The sequence below is a fragment of the Magnolia sinica genome, chromosome 11 (assembly GCF_029962835.1).
Source record: "Magnolia sinica isolate HGM2019 chromosome 11, MsV1, whole genome shotgun sequence".
Classification (NCBI taxonomy): Eukaryota; Viridiplantae; Streptophyta; class Magnoliopsida; order Magnoliales; family Magnoliaceae; genus Magnolia; species Magnolia sinica.
In genome coordinates, this window is record NC_080583.1 from 3,154,553 (window position 1) to 3,173,240 (window position 18,688).

Here is an 18,688-nt window from a genome sequence, read left to right on the forward strand (position 1 = left end):
TTTATATATATATATATATTAGAAATGGACAAAAAAGTCCAACCAATGGTTTGTATTCAATTGGCATAAGGTATCCATTAAGGGGCCATGATCATCCCCACTGTTGCAAGTTCGTGGCACGGCATATTGGGGGACTGCGGAAGCACATAGAGGTGAATCAAGTGATAAAATCCACTTGCACCAAGCAAGCACAAAAAGAATACATCGATTCTAACATGGAAAAACCCTTGCGGGAAAAAACCACAAACCACAGCACAAAGCGACAAATAGCACTATGAAAGCAAAAATTACCAGAGAAGAGAGCTTAGCCGGTTCGAACAATCTCGAATCAAACCCTTGCTACACCCTTTAAACCCTTTGGACGAATTAAAAACCCTTAGAATACCTCATAATCCCGTTTACACTTGTATTATAAACTCTGGAAGAATTCCAAACAAAATCGAAAACAAATCCTGCAAAATCGCAAATCTGCGAGGAATCCTTTGATGGAATTGAACATACTTCGATGTCATCAAAATTAATCTTACGATGGCACCGAAGCCAAATCGATGACATTGAATAAACACCTCAACTTGTCCAGAGACAAAACATGATTTTTCGAAAATTCTTGATTGCATCGTGCTATGTTCGATGGCATTGAACATTTACTTCGATGTCATCGAACACATTCTGATGTCATCAAAAAGATACCCTGATAATCTAGTGACCAACTGGCGAAAAATTGAAAAAATCTCAATGGGATCAAACACTGTTTGATGCCATCAAAGGTGACATCGAACAATCTGTCAATGGCATCGATAGGCTCTGTATCTGACTTGATTTAAGACATCAAATACAACAATAATGAGCTTACTTGGTTAGCTTACTCGCACCAAGCAAGCACAAAAAGAATACATTGATTCTAACATGGAAAAACCCTTGTGGGAAAAAACCACAAACCACGGCATAAAGCGACAAATAGCACTATGAAAGCAAAAATTACCAGAGAAAAGAACTTAGCCGATTCGAACAATCTCGAATCAAACCCTTGCTACACCCTTTAAACCCTTTGGACGAATTAAAAACCCTTGGAATGCCTCCTAATCCCGTTTACACTCATATTTATAAACTATGGAAGAATCCTAAACAAAATCAGAAACAAATCCCGCAAAATCGCAAATCTGCGCGGAATCCTTCGATGGAATTGAACATACTTCGATGTCATCAAAACTAATCTTTTGATGGCACCGAAGCCACATCAATGACATTGAATAAACACCTCAACTTGTCCAGAGACAAAACATGATTTTTCGAAAATTCTTGATTGCATCGTGCTATGTTCGATGGGATTAAACATTTACTTCGATGTCATCGAACGCATTCTGATGTCAACGAAAAGACACCCTGATAGTCTAGTGACCAACTAAAGAAAAATCGAAAAAATCTCAATGGGATCAAACATTGTTCGATGCCATCGATGGTGACATCGAACAGTCTGTCAATGGCATCGATAGGCTTTGTATCTGACTTGATTTAAGACATCAAATACAACAATAACGAGCTTACTTGGTTAGCTTACTACTGGATTAGTGGACATTTATTGGATGGTTAAAAATGAAAAGCATCCAATGGCCTTTAAGTGTCCACAAATCAGAGGCTTGAATTGTTCAAGCAAATCTGATTCTCGGGTGTAATTTAAAACCAGTGGGTTACAGTATTTAGTAGGTTTAATTTGAATTAATTAACATATACCACATGTATGATTTTGTCTTTTATGATAATTAAATCATTGTCATGCAGGCTTTTCAAATCTTTCCGTCCCTTCAATTCCTCTAACCATTCTTTTTCGCTTAACTGATTTCGGCTTCTTTCGGCTCAACCGCTTTCCGTTCAACCCTGTTTCTTTCAGCCATGCTCCATGCTATTTATTTCCCATACCATGACAGGACACATGTCCTTTTGCAATTTGATTTCCCACAAATGGTCATGAATAAGGTACAACACTCCCAGTAATAAAAAGCTGGTTCGGTTGAAAACTAAAGGTAAGCCACAGCATCAGGAAGAGCTGGGATGGGATGCTCACCCACCGTTAATTTTCAATGGGACCCACCTTGGTTTGTATATACCATCCAATGCATCCATATGATGCTTCTCATCAAGACGAAGGTACTCACCAAAAATTATGTTTTCTGAAACTTAGATGAACCACAAAACATAGATTTTATGGGTTTAAGGCAGATTTTACAGTTTTTCCTACAGTGAGGGACATGAATTTTGAATCGGTGTATTGGGGATTAAGACCCAAAATGGGTGGCACACCCAATGGACGGTGTGGATCTCAAACATATGAAATCCTGAGTTTTGGATCAGCATGATTCTTTTATATGGACGGTCAAAATAAGGATTCCCTGAATTTTAGGCCAGATCAGGGCTGGGTCAGGCCTGGCCCAATCATTTTTTATTTGGGCCTGCGCATGCTGATCTAGGCCTGAACTAAGCCTTGGGCATTACATTGTAGGGCTGAGCCCGGGCTTAGAATGGTCCAGCCCACTGTCACCTCTAATGAGAGGTGGGACCATTCATTTAAGACACGGCTGACTCATCAGGTCTGGAGAGTCGAGCCACAACTCACTTTTAAACCAGACCTCATCCGACTAAGTCCGGGTCGACTCAGATGAGTCATGTGGGATTCTTGTGCCTTAAAAATATGATAGACATCATATGTTATAATCAAAAGAATCGAAGAAGGTACTCAATCAAATAAGAAAACCAGTGTAGGGAATTTTTGATAAATCCTCCATTTATTTATCACTTAGTTAGAAAACCCATATGTGAGTCAAGCTTACAGTGCATAAAACCATTGAAAATCCACCGTCCATCACAACTCTAGCATCCGCCTGGCCCACCAAAATAGATATTCCTACCCCAATCTCCAGCTAAGTTGCCACCATCAATCACCTGGTAGCACTGAGGCAAATCTTGATAGAGAGGGCTGTTACCGGGGATGTCGTTTAAAGTGTTGGTGTTGTCCACAAACATCAGCTTTCTCATATAAGAGGCCTTTTTGAACCCTTCATCAGGAAAATGGCCACTACCCATTTGGGGGCTTTGGGTGCTTTCAGTATACACCTCACCACCCCATTCAACTACAGAGGCACTGTCAGCCAAGCTTGTGAAAAGTGACTTAGGCCAGTATCCCACTTGAGTGTTTCCGTATATCAGCCACCAATTACCAGTACTTGAATCCTGTAAAAGTAGCAGTCAGATGAGATGAAGTGAGTTCAAATAGGTGGACTGGACACAGGCACCATTCATCAAGTGGGCCCACTTTGAGAATGTCCTTGACCAAGCTGGGCTAACTGGAAAGAAAGAGGCCATTGGGTGGTAGGCGGGTTAGGCCAGAAGCCTGAAGGATCAGGAAGGCCCATTCCCTGATGAGAATGAGAGATATGAGGTACCTTGAATACTTGGAAGGTGGTTTCCTCTTGATCTCCGTTGTAGGTAGAAGATGGTTGTATGATAGAGCCAACGGCTATATCTCCGCTAACTTGTACAAAACCAGGGCACTTCAGATTGTAGCAGCCGGTGCTTGTGTAACCATCTGCCTGATGTTTCATATATACATCCATATTAGCGTAAGTATTTTCTCCTACAAGAGAATGACCATCCAAACCGTCCAAATCATGGGGCATAGTGTAGATGGACCATGGTGTCAAAATCAGATTGACTGGACGGTTTCAACCTCCAATAGCTCAAGTCTAATTGGTTGAATCTTGACCTTTAGTTTCTTTTTTTACGCTCCATTTGATAGCCACACCAATCTAACGGTTGGAATAGTTCTTTTTTCCCTCTTCTTTCTCGGGTCATGAGCTGATCCAAACAGCCTCCATGATTTGGACAGTTCTGCGTTGTGTAGATGCGTGACAGGGTTTGGTAGCTGATTGCGTGTATATTGATGGCCTTACTCTATTAGAGTACCATTCTAACAGACCAAATAATCGGTAGTATCAATTGAGATTCTAGCGAAGAACTTCTGATCGTGACCACTTGAAGAGGTGGCGCATTAATTGGATGGTATTGATCAACCCATGAACGGTTTTTAGGTAAGAAGGGATTGACGGTTGTGAAGCTTACTGTCCAATATACAAACAGCCGTGGAACCGAGTCGCCATACAGTCCAGGATATACCTAAGGAAATTAGAAGCTCCGATGTCAGAGTCGTCATGAATTAAAGTACAATGATCAAGAGACAGTTATCACCGTCAGTCTTCCATTTTTGTAAAATGTGGGCCGTTTGATGAATCAAACTGATTTTTGTGACAGTAAATTGAAATCGTGAGGACCACCTTTTGGACGGCTTGGATGTCCTAATATAGGGCACGTTGGTATGTATGCACATGGTAGAGGGTAAGGTACATGGGAACAATCATGTAAATCAGTTATCGAGAAATTCTATCTATTTACACCCGTGCCACACGTGTGTGAGATCGTGACAGCTCATCTGCTGGGCCTCAAGCCAACAGTCGGGACGACAGTAGCCCTTTATGGGAGAATTTGTGTCCATTGTATGTAAACCATTGGTAAAACTTTTTTATAACCATATGTTTCTAATCAACAAAAATCATCAAATCAGTGAATAAATTCGTCTGACTGGCTTAAGTTTACAGGAGCCGCCCATCCATAACAGGGCCTAGCAGATGAACGGTCTTGATTCGATTCATTTTTGCCACTGTAATATAAATGGAGATGTAGGGTCAATAACTATTTTGCATATTAGTCATTTGGTTATTGGTCAGACTTTCGTCCCATTCTGCCGTGCCTGTGACTGGACCCGACTAAGGGAATCCCATTTCCTAAATCAGGTTTGAACAAACAAGCCCGGGATCCAATCCGGCGATATCAGAGCTGGGCATGGGAAGACTCGACTCCCCAAACTCGATTCGTCCAACTCGTTCAGACACAACTCGATCTGAACCGAATGGGTGAGTCGGTCTGAATCGAATAGGATTCGCCCAATCCGAACTCAAAAAGAGTCGAGTCTGAGTTACTGGGTTACTCGATCAGGTCAAACTCGACTCGATTCAAAACCTTACCTGATTAGGATTTGAGTATATATAGCATAAAAAATCCTAATTTATTAGTATCTCTAACCTTATCTGCCGCACTCGACTCAACTCGATCCCAAACTCTCACTCTACATCCTTCATCCTCCTCCTCTTCAAAGCCCGATAGCCACCCACCACCATTACCCCTCTCTCTCTCTCTCTCTCTCTCTCTCTCTCTCTCTCTCTTCCAAGGCCGGCATCCACCCACCACGCTCCTCCTCCTCCTCCTCCTCCTCTCTCTCTCTCTCTCTCTCTCGTCTACACTTCTTCCCTCCCTCATCTCTCGATATGATTCGGTGTCAACTCGACTTGAAATGGTACTTTTGACCTGGTCGGACTCTGTTCAGATTAGTCCAGGCTAGACCCAGACTCGAATCGGGTTAGGCATAATGGATTCACGGTATTTAGTCGGGTTGAGTTCGGGTCAAGCCTATTTCAAAACTAGATCGAGTTGGGTCAGCCCTAACTCAGTCCGACTCGACTCGATGCCCAGCTCTAATTACATCTGGTCAAAGTTAGTTTGAAACATGTGTAGGTGGAATGAGTTTGGATCTAAATTCACCTACAGACTACTAAATAGGGTCATTAACAATACATACATGGGCCTTATTTTAGAGCTTGATTAGGAGCTTGTAAACGGAGGTAAATGGGATATGGAATAAGAGGTAAATGGATTAGGAATAAATGACTTACTCAGTTGCGTTTGGATAAGAGTAAATAAAATGCATTTGAAATTCAAATATTTTGTTAGGATAGGAGTAAATGGGAGGAATAAGATTGCATTTGAAAATTTTAATATATTCTTAAGAAAATTTGTGATATTCAAAATTAGTTTTAACAAAGTGTACATACATGATATTTTACAAAATAGTTGTAATAAGCCCATTGAAATATATATACTTTAGCAAAAAATGAAAACCTTTAAGCCCATGGGTCACAAACGTAAAGATCACAAACAAGCACTTGTGAATGCTTTTTTAACAATCCATTTTGATGGCCAACCTTGGGATGGTTTGAATCATTCCATTGGTGTGATTTTAGTGATGTAGCCAGTAATTGAATTATTTCATAGAATCAATAGCATGCCATGTATGGCAGACATGTGCATAATGCCACCTTCAATTACTTGTGTGACACTCTAGGGGAGCTCAAAAAGGCATTTCAACCGTTTACTTCCAAATCCTCTTTGATGGAAAGGAATTCATTTACATGTCTATTTACTCCCATTTCATTTCTCTTTCATATATTTACTTGCATTTACAACATTTTTCCCCTGTGCTTGAATGATTTTTCAATTCAGGCATTTACGACATTTTTTCCCGTGCTTCATTTGACTACCAACATTTTGGACACAAAAATTGAGAACATTGCAAAATATTTGTGGGTCCCACAGTGATGTTTTTCACTTATCCACACCGTTCATCTATTATGCGAGATGAATTTATACATGAACCAAAAATAGAGGAATATCCAAAACTCAAGTGGACCACGCCATATGAAAAAGGGTATCTAACACTTATCATTAAAAACTTCTTAGGGCCACTGTTTCTTTTGGTGTGGGCCACTTGAGTGTTGGATCTGCTTCATTTTTCAAGTCATGTCCCAAAATATTGCGGTAAAACGGATGGACGGAACGGATATATCATATACCTCACCTTGGGGTCTAAACAATTAAATTAGCTCTTCCCAAGCGGTTTCCAAGGTAGAAATTACAATGAATTTTCAAACGGGGTGAAAGGGTAATTATTATGGTATTTACACCTGCTTTGAAAAATCAAACAGGCCCTTAACACACCTGAGATAGTATTTACCTTCATTTACTCCAAAATCTTTCCATTTACCTCTTTTACTTCCATAATATGTTTTGAAAAAAATAATAATAATAAAAAGAAGAAGAAGAAGATATAAAGATCAATTACTTCTTTCTTACTTTTCATTAGTAGATGCAGCAACTTACATGCCATCCAGCCTCTATGCTATTGAGCTGATCATTTAGGCCATTGAGAAGCCATAACTGGGCCAGGCTGAATTGCCTTTGATCTTGTAGTTGTGGGCTCCACACATTCATAGTCACTTGGGTTCCATACACCTGACTAGACAAACTTGCAATAGCATGCTTGATAAAAAGAAGACAAGTGGATTAGTATTACATACATCATCTAATAAGAGTATGCTCCTTTTTCTTTTCTTCCAGAAGAAAAATGAGCCGATACTATTACTGTTACTTATAGCAATCCAAGTAAATTGTGACATTTGCAAATTTGCTTCCGTTTGAACATCAGTGATCCATGAATTAGGATTATTTCTTATAGCCATCCATTTTACAAGCCATATAGCTGATAATTAAGATTTTTCAATAAAAGTGATTGCTTAGAGCCATAGAAAATTCATGATGGACCGCAAAAAGTACGCAGCAGAATTTGTAGATTAGGCCTATTTTTCTAAAATGGTTTTGAATATACATTTTGTAGGGTTATTGTTCAGATTGTTAGACCTAATGTACGACACAGATGACTTGGCTGGGCTGTGCATGTTTCCCAATAGAGCACTAAATGAAAATGATACCTTTTGGATCCTGCACGTGTCTGCATAAATCCACCCAAAAAAAAAGTACTTACATGATGACCAGCTGTGGAGTATAGTCGTCTATTTTCCAGATTTTTTCTGCCAAAATGAGAGAGAGACTTTGCACTCATTAACTCTTGTATTTTAGTCCGTGGAATGGGTACGGTCCCAAGTGGACACCCACCATCTTTAAGCCCAATCTCTAGATTGGCATTTGAAGGGTCTTGATTTCCCATCCCCTCTGGATAGGAAGTGGGCCTCATCTGCATAGTGAATTACAGTCTAGATGTTAAAAATGCATATAGAAATAGAATGCCAAACACTTAATCATTGATATTGTAAAGGGAAACAGTCACATACGAGTTCTAATGTATGATAATTACCATGCAAGATATGCATGCTGAATCTAAATCGTGCATCTGGTGCTAGTCCTTTTGGTCACCTTATATCCCAAGAATCATCCCGATTCAAAACGTCAGGTGAGACACACCACATGCAGTAACGTTCAATCACACCTAAAGATTGTATAATCACTTGTTGTGGCCCAGCTGAGTTTTGGAATGGGTTGTGTTTTGGTATGTCCCTTCATCCTATCAGATGAATGCATTCGATGATGTATGCACAAAACTGTGGGCCCCAGATTCCATTTGGAAGTTTCTACGAAAGGGGCCCTCCCTCCCCAATTACCCCATTGTTCCATTTGGTGTCCCCACCTGTGCTATGGATCATGCCGGATTCTAAGATGTAATCATAACATCAGGATGCACACCTAATGGACGGTTTGTATAATTAGTATATATGTTTAATTTCATGATATAGATGTTCAGAATCCTGTTCATACTCAGATCAGGCGATCATCTGATCCACGGCCCACAAAATGGACAGTCTGGAATCTCCATCCGATGGGCCTGAACTTGGCTGATCCATGTCTTGTGGCAACCAAGTTTACAAGGCAATCCTAGTGCATCTGGTCGGATCAGATTGTTAGGACCATTCTATCAACGTGATTTCAACAGTTTGATCAGATGGATGGTCCGGATCAATGTCTCAGGTAGACCACATAACTGAATTTGATGTGACTACGAGTGTCTTTCTTCTTAACAATGCATTGCATGCCAACAAATTAATAAAAGATTAAATTTGTGAGATTGGCAAGTTTCTTTGAGCATGGTTCATCCATGATGGGACCCACAAGTTCAATGGTTTGGATCATTAAAACATGGGCCTCTGACCAATTAAACCAAACATTCATATTTTTTAGTAGCCAAACTTTTGTGTGCAATGTTATCTGAAGAGATCAAGTCCACATGGGGTGATCTGAACCGTTCATTTATCACAAGCTTCCATGAATTAATGAGCCATTGACCAAAAATCATAACAGATATTGTTGTGACTTTGGTGGATGGCCCATTCATGATGGATCCGGATGGATGGAAATAAGAGGAATAAAGAAAAAAGTAAATAAAGAAAGACAGACCTGGATTGTGTGATTCTTCAGTAAAGGATGATCGAAAGCAGGCTGCTTATACATGTCCACACAGTCGATATCACCATGTTGAGTCTGTAATAACCGTCAAACCTCCATCAATATTCAAAAACATTCTAATGATAGCGTAGCCGTTGATTAGGATGATGATGGTGGGGGTGTATTAAGCTTTATTTTTTATTTTTTATTTTTGTTTTTTGAATCAAAGAAACAGGCCCACGTAGACATAGAAGCGTAGAGACCGCTTGGATTGGTTGCAGAGTTTGAACCAGGACACTCCATAGTAAGTGATGTGCAATATATATACATCTATAAACTTTTAAGCATGATTGTTCGGTTGTTGTGTGCGTCTTCCACCTGAGTTTTGGATCAGCATGACGTAGAGCCGGTCATGGACAGTTTCATAGCCAAGATGGATCAGAAAAGGATCGGTCGACATCAGAAGTAATCCGGACCGTCAGACTTTAAATAAGGCATATCTCGCAATCTAGAACAAGTTATCAGGCGTAAAATAGATGATTTAGAACGAGGTACTTTAGCCACCCAACCCCACTAAGCCGGGTTGTGCAAGCCGGATTTGCGAAATACCACCGGATCGACAGTCGTTTTCCTATTTTAATTCCATTTTTATTATACATAGTAAGTTGTAAGTTGCGAATTCCATGAGTTTTAGTAATAGTTTGATTCTCATTTCTCTCTCATTACTTAATATCCCTATTTAAAGGGTTGTGAATTCATTTAATTCATTCATCAATCAATTTCGAATTTTATAGAATTTATTTTCTATTTTCCTTGCTCTTTTCCTCATGGATTCGAAGAGTTTGCTCGAACTCACGTCCTCCCAAACATCACAGCACAATGGATCTGCAGTTTGGATTCCACAGACACATCACAGGTGGGCCGCACACAGTTCAAACATATAGTGTTTACTTGTTTGAAATGTATGTGATCATCACAAGAACTTCCGCCAATCAGAGGACTGGGAATGCTTTTGATACAGGAAATTTTCAGCCCATCCATCAGTGGGACACCAAACAAAGGATTTGGATCACTAAAAACTAAGCCCCTCAAGACGTAAGCCTCAGATTATTATTTAAAGGAAAAAAAAAAAAACAAAAACAAAAACAAAACTACAGGTGCAATGAATCACATGGTAGTGACTGTTAGAAAACTCACCTGAATGCTCTTGACAGCAGGCTTATTAAGAACCTTGAGCTGTGCCTTCAATTCCATGTATTCTTCTTTGGATAGACTTCTTGCATTTCCATAAACAAGAGAAATTGCTAACAAAACTAAAATCAAAATCCTACTATTACAACTAATTGGAGTGGACATCGAGGATACACTTGTTAGGAAACAGAGGATAGGTAGATGGACACTTGTTAGGAAACAGAGGATAGGTAGATGGACACTATCAAATGAGAGGCTGTTCATAATGTTGCTCTAGATACAGCTGGGAACTCTCGTGACTTACCGTCCACGGTCTGGAAAGGTGATAAAGCGAAATTAGTTTTTATTAAAGTCAATCATCAGTACAAGACGACTAATGGGTCATTTGGTGGGCCACGTTTCTACTAAAAGTGGTGGACATTTAGTCAAGATTGGTAGACATTTAATGGACGGTTGAAAATGACAAATATTAGAAGGTTAGGATTTTCTTGATTTTTGGGGCCATCCGTGATGTATTGTTTAATCCACATTGTACATCCACTTTGACAGATTATTTTAGATTATCAGCCAAAAAACTAAATTTTACATAGGGCAATTATCACATATATATGTTTGATTGAATGATTATTACCATATCATCAAGCTTTGAGGGACCCACAGTAAGTTATATGTGGGTGCCATCCAATCCATCCATTCTATTGAATGTGGGATCAACCATGTTGTATTTATACCATCCAGCTCAGTCATCAGGTTCGCCCCCACAACGCCAAAGAAACACATTGAAGACCCTTCCAAAACTCTTGTGGATGTTGTGTTTATGCCATCCAGCTCAGTCATCAGGTTCGCCCCCCCACAACGCAGAAGAAACACATCGAAGACCCTTCCAAAACTCTTGCGGACCACATCATGCAAATATATAAGTTTTAGCTATGATTGTACATTGCTCCCTGTGGTGTGTTCGACCTGAGTTTTGGATCGGGACTCGCGGTCTGGATTATTCCAGATACACATCCTTACAAAGTTCAAACATATTTGATTCAGGAAATTTTCAGCACATCCATCAATTAGACAGCAAATGAAGGATCTGGATCAATGAAAACTATTGGCATGTGGGCTCAAATGAGAAAACATTATTGCATTTTATCAGATGTTAGTGCTATTACAAGCCTTACCTGAATGCTCTTGACAGCAGGCTTGTTGAGAAACTTGAGCTGTCTTTTCAATTCCAAGTATTCTTTTCTAGACAGACTTCTTGCATTACTGAAAACAAGAGAAATTACTACCAAAACTAATATCAGCATCCTACTACTACTACTACAAGTAATTTCACTTGCCATGAAAAGTAGCTAGATGGACACTTCCGAACACTACAAAGCAAGACGTGTTATCCCTTGGGATTCCTCTTTATTGGGCATTCTATCTCAAATGAGGCTATTTATAATGCATGCCGCTCTTTAATTATGAGGATGAGAACTCTCTTACCTTACCATTCATGTGTAAAGGTGACAAAATGAAATTAGTTTTATTAATAGTCCATGATCACTAGGAGTTTCTTTTGCTTGCGTGCCATTGACCCAGTTTGTTTTGCGTGCGGACTATGCCATTTGGAGGGCCACATTGCTAACGGACGCTTGAAATGACAAATATTAAATTCTATTTCACCGAATGAGTATCATTAATGTGAGGGCATTTTCACACCGGGCTGAGCGGGCTGGCATGTGGGATGCAGGGGCACATTCAGCGTGGGTGGCCCTTAAAACCCTTGAATTTGAGGGCCATGTGAGGCAGAACCCATGAATTTAGGGCCCACGAGGGGACGGAACTCATGGATTTGGAGTTCACGAGAAGGATTCAGCCACAATTTAGACAATTTAACCCCAATTAATTTACGCAATAGACACTAATTTAGATGGGGTACTATAATAGAAAAATCTCTTATTATGTCCACCCCTGATGATTAAAAGATTAAGTAGACCGTCCATGTGAAAAGCATAATTAGATGAAATGATTAAGAGGTCAGGATATTTCAATTTAAAAGTTTTCATTATTTCACTATCATCCAACCAAGGTGAGGCCCATCATATATCTGGTTCGGATCATTGAAATAGAACCCTATATCTAAAGGCTAAAGGCTAAAGTAATGAAACATTACATGTACCAATTCATAGGATGTAATCTATCAAAGCATCTACGTGAAAAACACGTTTTCTCCCATGGACTGCTCTACCCTGATTGGACTACGCGTGACTTGCGCAAACAGATTGATAGGTGGGGAGAACACGCATCAGATCCACCCCATCCATCATGTGCTCTGCTAAATGCGTTAAGATTAGGTGGGCCACACCATAAGGAATAAGGAATAGTATAAAATTATGCATAACACCATCGTGTGGCTCATGTGGATGTTGGAATTGAGGGTTGGATGGGTTTGTGAGGGGCGCTGTTTGAGTACTACCCGCACCAGGACCTAACTGGAGATGGACACTTTATCAGGGGATTCGTGAGACCAACCGCGATGTATTGTTTTATCCATGCCGTCCATCCATTTTGACATATCATTTTAGGTCATGAACAGAAAAAGGAGACAGATTGAAGCCTCAAGGGCACCACACCTTAGAAGCAGTGGGGATTGAATTCCTACCATTGAAAACTTTCTAGGGCCTATTGGGATGTTTATTAGCCATCCAACCTGCTCATAAAGACACATAGACCTATATGAAGGGATAACATAAATATCAACTTCATCTATAACTTTTGTGCCCCTCAACAAGTTTTCAACGGTAAGCTCTCAATCCCCACTGTTGCTTGTGGTGTGGTCCACTTGAACCTACAATCGTCAGACTGTTTTCTAACCATCGGTTTCTAATCAACAAAAATCACCAAATCAGAGGATAAATTCATCTACCAGTCTAAGTTTATAGGTGCAGCCCATCCATAAAGGGGCCTAGCAGATGAAGGGTCTCGATCTTATACATCTTTGTTACTGTCTTATGAATGGAGATGGAGAGCTTGATAACTATTTTGCATATTACTCGTTATGTTATTGGTCAGATTTTCATCCCATACGCGCCTGCCCATGTCTGGACCCGAGCAATCCGATTCCCAATTAATAAACGGGCCCACGATCCAATCGGGTATCCCATTGCATCTGTTAAAAGTATGTTTGAAACATGTTTGGATTTAAAATCAGCCCCAAACTCTAATTAAATGGGGCTGTTAACGGCACGAATCTTGGCCTTATTGCCTTATTGGTGAGAAGTAAACTCACATGATGTGTTTTGAATAATAATAATAATAATAAGATGGGATTTTTAACAAATTAAAAAATAATAAATAAATAAAATTAGACTTTTACCCAAAATTTCTTCATTTGACCAAATAATGCCGGCAGGTTGAGAAACGGATTGGCTACTCTCCCTGCCACCAGCCAAGTGGGGCAGGTGGTCGGTGCACTGTGGGCCCCAACATGATGTATGTGTTTCATCCATTCTGTTCATCCATTTTTACAGATCATTTTATGGCTTTATGCGAAAAATGAGAGGGATACAAATCTCAGGTGGACCACACCACAGGAAAACAGTAGTGATTGGATATCCACCATTAAAATTCTCCTAAGGCCCACTGTACTGTTTATTTGACATCCAATCTGTTTATTAGGTCATAAAGGCCCAGATGAAGGGAAAAAACAAAAATCAGCTTGATCGAAAACTTTTATGGCCCCAAAAAGGTTTTTAATGGTCGACACTCATTCAACACTTTTTCCTATAATGTGGTCCACTTGAGATTCAAACATATCTCATTTTTCGTCTCACACTATAAAATGATCTGAAAAAATAGATGGACGGCATGGATGAAACACATACATCAAGATGAGGCCCACAAAGCACCGACCACCAGCCACTGGGGGAGTAGCCAATCCGTTTCCACAGGTTGCTGGGTCGTACTATTTAAAAAAGAGAAATTACATTGCTACCTTCATGGACAAGTCTAAAACGAATGTAGACTGTTCAAGATATCTCAATTTTTTTTATTATTTTTTTTTATACACACGCACACACACCCCCACACCATGGGATTTCACTACCTATGGATACTCGAACCCTTGACCGGGTGTTGAAACTCGTGAGAGTCTACCACCCGAGCAAGAGTAAGGATCCCAATTCAATTCAAGTATAGCTCATCTTATCTGATTCACCGGATGTTTTGCTCCTCACCATGGTATGGTACGTATATTTAATGGATTAAATATTATAAACATACCATATGTGTCCAATAAGTCTTGAGTTTCACTATTTTTTACAGGAAAAATAAATAAATAAATTAATAGAGGGCATTTTTGTAATTTCATCCCTAAAAAATCAATGGTTGGTAAAATATAGATTCCAGTAAAAATCATTAATAATAATAATAATAATAATAATAATAATATTCTTTCATAACATATACAGCAAACTTACGATCCATCCAGCCTCTATCGTATTGAGTTGATCTGATTGGCCATTGACAATCCATAACTGGGCCAAACTGAATTGACTTTGATCTTGAAGTATTGGGTCCCACACATTCAGTCACTTGGGTTCCAAGCACCTGATCCAACAAGTTTGCAATAGCATACTTGATCAAAGAAAACAAGTAGATTAGTGTTAAATACATCACCTTAATTAGAGGAGAACTTGATTATTTTTTGCTCCAACAGAAAAATTGGCCAGCGAGCCAGCGCTATCACTGTAACTTATAGCTGTCCTATTAGCATTGTGACATTTGGACACTCCAGCAAACCAATCGGTACCGTCCACTAGGTTGAGCACACATTTTATTTTCTTCAATCTGAAAATCACAGCTGTCCTAGCCATCCATTTTCCAAGCCATAGCTCGGATGGTGGGGATCTTCTGATGGAAGTGATTGTGTAGAGCCATAGGAAATTCTTGATGGACCATAACAAATACACGGCACAAGTAGTTGATTGGGCTTATTTTTATTAAATGGTTTTGACCATCCTTTTTAGGGCTGTTATTTAGATGGTTAGACGTAACGTACGGCACAGATTGGTTGGCTAGGCTGTCCAGGTGTCCCTATAGAGCAATATAATTTAAGTAAAATGCTGCCTCTTGGATCCTGATGAATGGCTCAGATCCTGCACGTTTCGGCATAAATATACCAAAACGACAAAAATTACTTACGTGATGACCAGATGGGGAGTTGAGTTGGGACCCATTTTCTACATTTTTTCGACCATAATCAGAGAGAGATTTTGTTCTCATTAAATCTTGCATTTTAGTCCGTCGAATGGGTACAGTTCCAAGTGGGCATCCACTATCCTTAAGCCCAATATGTAGATTGGCATTTAAAGGGTCTTGATTTTCCATCCCTTCTGGATAGGAAGTGGGCCTCATCTGCATAGTGAGTTACAATCTCAGACGTTAAAAAAAATTCATATGTAAATAAACATAATCATTAATATTGAAAAGGGATTAAAAAAATGCATATGGAAATACAATGGCTAACATGTCATCATTGAAATTGAAAAGGGAAACGATCCCATAAGTTCAAATCGTATGATGATTACAAGGCAAGAAACGTATGCTGAATCTAAACCGTGCATCTGGCGCTAGACCTTTTGTTCACCATACATCCCAGAATAATCACAATTAAAAAAGTCAGGTGGGACACACCACATGCAGCAATGTGCAATTACACCTAAAGCTTATACATTCACTTGTTGTGGCCCACTTGAGTTTTGGAATGGGATCTGTTTTAGTATGTTCCTTCATCATAGTGTGGCTTATTGGCTGATTGCTCGTTCGATGATGTATACACAATACAGTGGACCCTATATTCCACTTGGAGGTTTCGATGATGCTCACACTCCTCCCCAAGTACCTCATTGTTTCATTTGGTGTGGCCCATGTGTGTTATGGATCATGCAGGATCCTATCATGTAAGCGTAACATGGGGGTGCACATCTAATGGACAGGTTGGATGCCAATGACATATCACTGCATGTATGCCACACAAAACTTGAACATGAAGTAGTACAGTAAATCAGAATGTATGTGATCATTCTATCAACGTGATTACCCTGCAGTGGCTGCTGGGGAGTCGGTTCGATCAGATGGATGGTCCAGATCAATGTTTCAGATAGCCCATATAACCGAATATTATGTGACCATAAGTATCATTGTTCTTAACAATGCATTTGCATGCCAACAAATGAGAGGTTAGATTCGTCAATTGGCAAGTTTCTTTGAGCATGGTCCATCCATGATGGAAGCCATAAGTTCAATGGTCTGGATCACTAAAGCATGGGCCTCTTATTATATTAATGTTAATGGTGATGATAATTTTTGAACATTTAAACCAAACATTCATATTTTATAGTGGCCAAACTTTGTGTGACATCATGTTATCCAAGGAGATCTAATCCACATGGGTGATCACAATGGTCAAACTTTCATGAATGGGCCATGGACTGAAAATCACAATGGTCAAACTTCACTCAACCAAGTAAAAAAATGAAGTTATGCAAAAATCAATAGACAGATTTTGTGTACTAATTTCTAAATGATTAGGATAGGATGGCCCATTCATCATTGATGATGGTTTTTAATAAATGGAAATCAGCGCAGAGATAATAATAATAATAATAATAATAAAAGAGAAACATACCTGGATTGTGTGATTCTTCAACAAAGGATGATCGAAAGCAGGTTGCTTATACATGTCCACACAATCGAAGATGTCGCCATGTTCAGTCTACAAGAACCATCAAACCTCCATCAATATTCAAAAACATCCTAATGATGGCATGGATGCCGTTGATTGTGATTACAATGCTGATGATGATGATGATGATGATGGATTTTAAGCTTTTATCTGTTTGTAGAATCAGAGGACTGGGAGTGCTTTTGATGCATGAAATTTTCAGCCCTTCCACCAGTGGGACACCAAACAAAGGATTTGGATCACTAAAAACTAAACTCCTCTAAGCTTCAGATGATTTAAATAATAATAATAATAATAATAATAATAATAATAATAATAATAAACACTGGTGCAATGAATCACATGGTAGTGATTGTTAGAAAACTCACCTGAATGCTCTTGACAGCAGGCTTATTAAGAACCTTGAGCTGTGCCTTCAATTCCATGTATTCTTCTTTGGATAGACTTCTTGCATTTCCATAAACAAGAGAAATTGCCAACAAAACTAAAATCAAAACCCTACTATTACAACTAATTGGAGTGGACATCGAGGATAGGTAGATGGAAACTTCTTAGGAAATAGAGGATAGGTAGATGGACACTTTATCTCAAATGAGGCTATTTATAATGTTGCTCTAGAAAGAGCTGGGAACTCTCTTGACTTGCCGTCCAGGGTGTGAAAAGGTGATAAAGTGAAACTAGTTTTGTTGAAGTCAATCATCAGTACGAGTTTCTTTTGCATGTGCGACACATGACCAATGGGTCATTTGGTGGGCCACCTTGCTAATAAAATTATGTGGATGTTGGAATTGATGGTTGGATAGGTTTGTGAGTGGTGCTGATTGGATACTACCGGCATTAGGACTTAGCTGGAGATGGAAAGTTTATCAGCAGATTTGTGGGGCCAACCGTGATATATTCATTTTATCCACACAGTCCATCCATTTTGACAGATCATTTTAGGTCATAAAACGAAAAAGGAAGCAAATTTAATGCTTAAATGGACCACACCACAGGAAGCAGTGGGGATTGAATTCCTATCGTTGAAAACTTTCTAAGGCTTATCATAATGTTTATTGCCCATCTAACCTACTCATAAGGTCAGACCTGTTTGAAGGGAAGAGATAAATATCAACTTGATCTAAAATTCCTGCGCTCATCAAGAAGTTTTGAACGGTAAGCTTTCATTCCCCTCTACTACTTGTGGTGTGGTTCACTTGAACCTTCAGTCTACTTTCCTTTGGGGCTCATCTTCTAAAATGATATGCCAAAATGGACAGACATAATAAGCTAGCCCTGGCAGAACTGTCCATCTCTAGCCAGCCCTAACAGAACTGTCCATCATAATAAGTACCCAATCTGAGTTATTTGTGAGAAGAGAGAATTAGAGCATACAAGAAATCCTTCCACTGGGGATCCATTATCTAACTGGAAAATCTTAATTTTGATTCACATGGTGTGGCTAAACGTAGGTGTTAGAGTGTCTTAATTTTAATGGTGTCCTTTCGTTCTAATGGGCCACATCAAAAGACTAGGTAATTGGATGGGACATATACATGCATGACTGCGACTTTCACATGATTTGGACGTTTTTAATGGTGGTGACCCATCTCAACTTCTCCCAAATGAAGATGCGTGATGGACCTGATCGATGGTGTTGATCTCACACATGAAGCCGTT

At 39.5% G+C, this 18,688-nt stretch overlaps 1 protein-coding gene across 1 annotated transcript; it reads right to left on the reverse strand.

Annotated features, from left to right (window-relative positions):
- Positions 1-2,752: 2,752 nt before the first annotated feature.
- On the reverse strand, positions 2,753-17,666 carry LOC131219071 (protein neprosin-like). The gene is made up of 11 exons (XM_058214054.1): positions 17,398-17,666; positions 16,973-17,059; positions 15,487-15,699; positions 14,759-14,919; positions 10,312-10,561; positions 9,127-9,210; positions 7,703-7,912; positions 7,042-7,200; positions 4,114-4,167; positions 3,438-3,584; positions 2,753-3,225 (listed from the first exon to the last, which is right to left on the reverse strand). The coding sequence occupies exons 1-11, from the start codon at positions 17,554-17,556 to the stop codon at positions 2,866-2,868; spliced, it is 1,884 nt and encodes a 627-aa protein (XP_058070037.1). The 5' UTR covers positions 17,557-17,666; the 3' UTR covers positions 2,753-2,865.
- Positions 17,667-18,688: the final 1,022 nt, after the last annotated feature.

Excerpts from the sequence above, each read along its gene's own strand:
- LOC131219071 (XM_058214054.1), bottom strand. The coding sequence starts at position 17,556 with ATGTCCACTCCAATTAGTTGTAATAGTAGGGTTTTGATTTTAGTTTTG. Across the intron at positions 10,562-14,758 it reads AGAGGCTGGATGGATCGTAA|CCTCTCATTTGATAGTGTCC; the intron begins GTTTGCTGTATA and ends CATTATGAACAG. Across the intron at positions 7,201-7,702 it reads ACTCCACAGCTGGTCATCAT|CATGCTATTGCAAGTTTGTC; the intron begins GTAAGTACTTTT and ends CTTTTTATCAAG.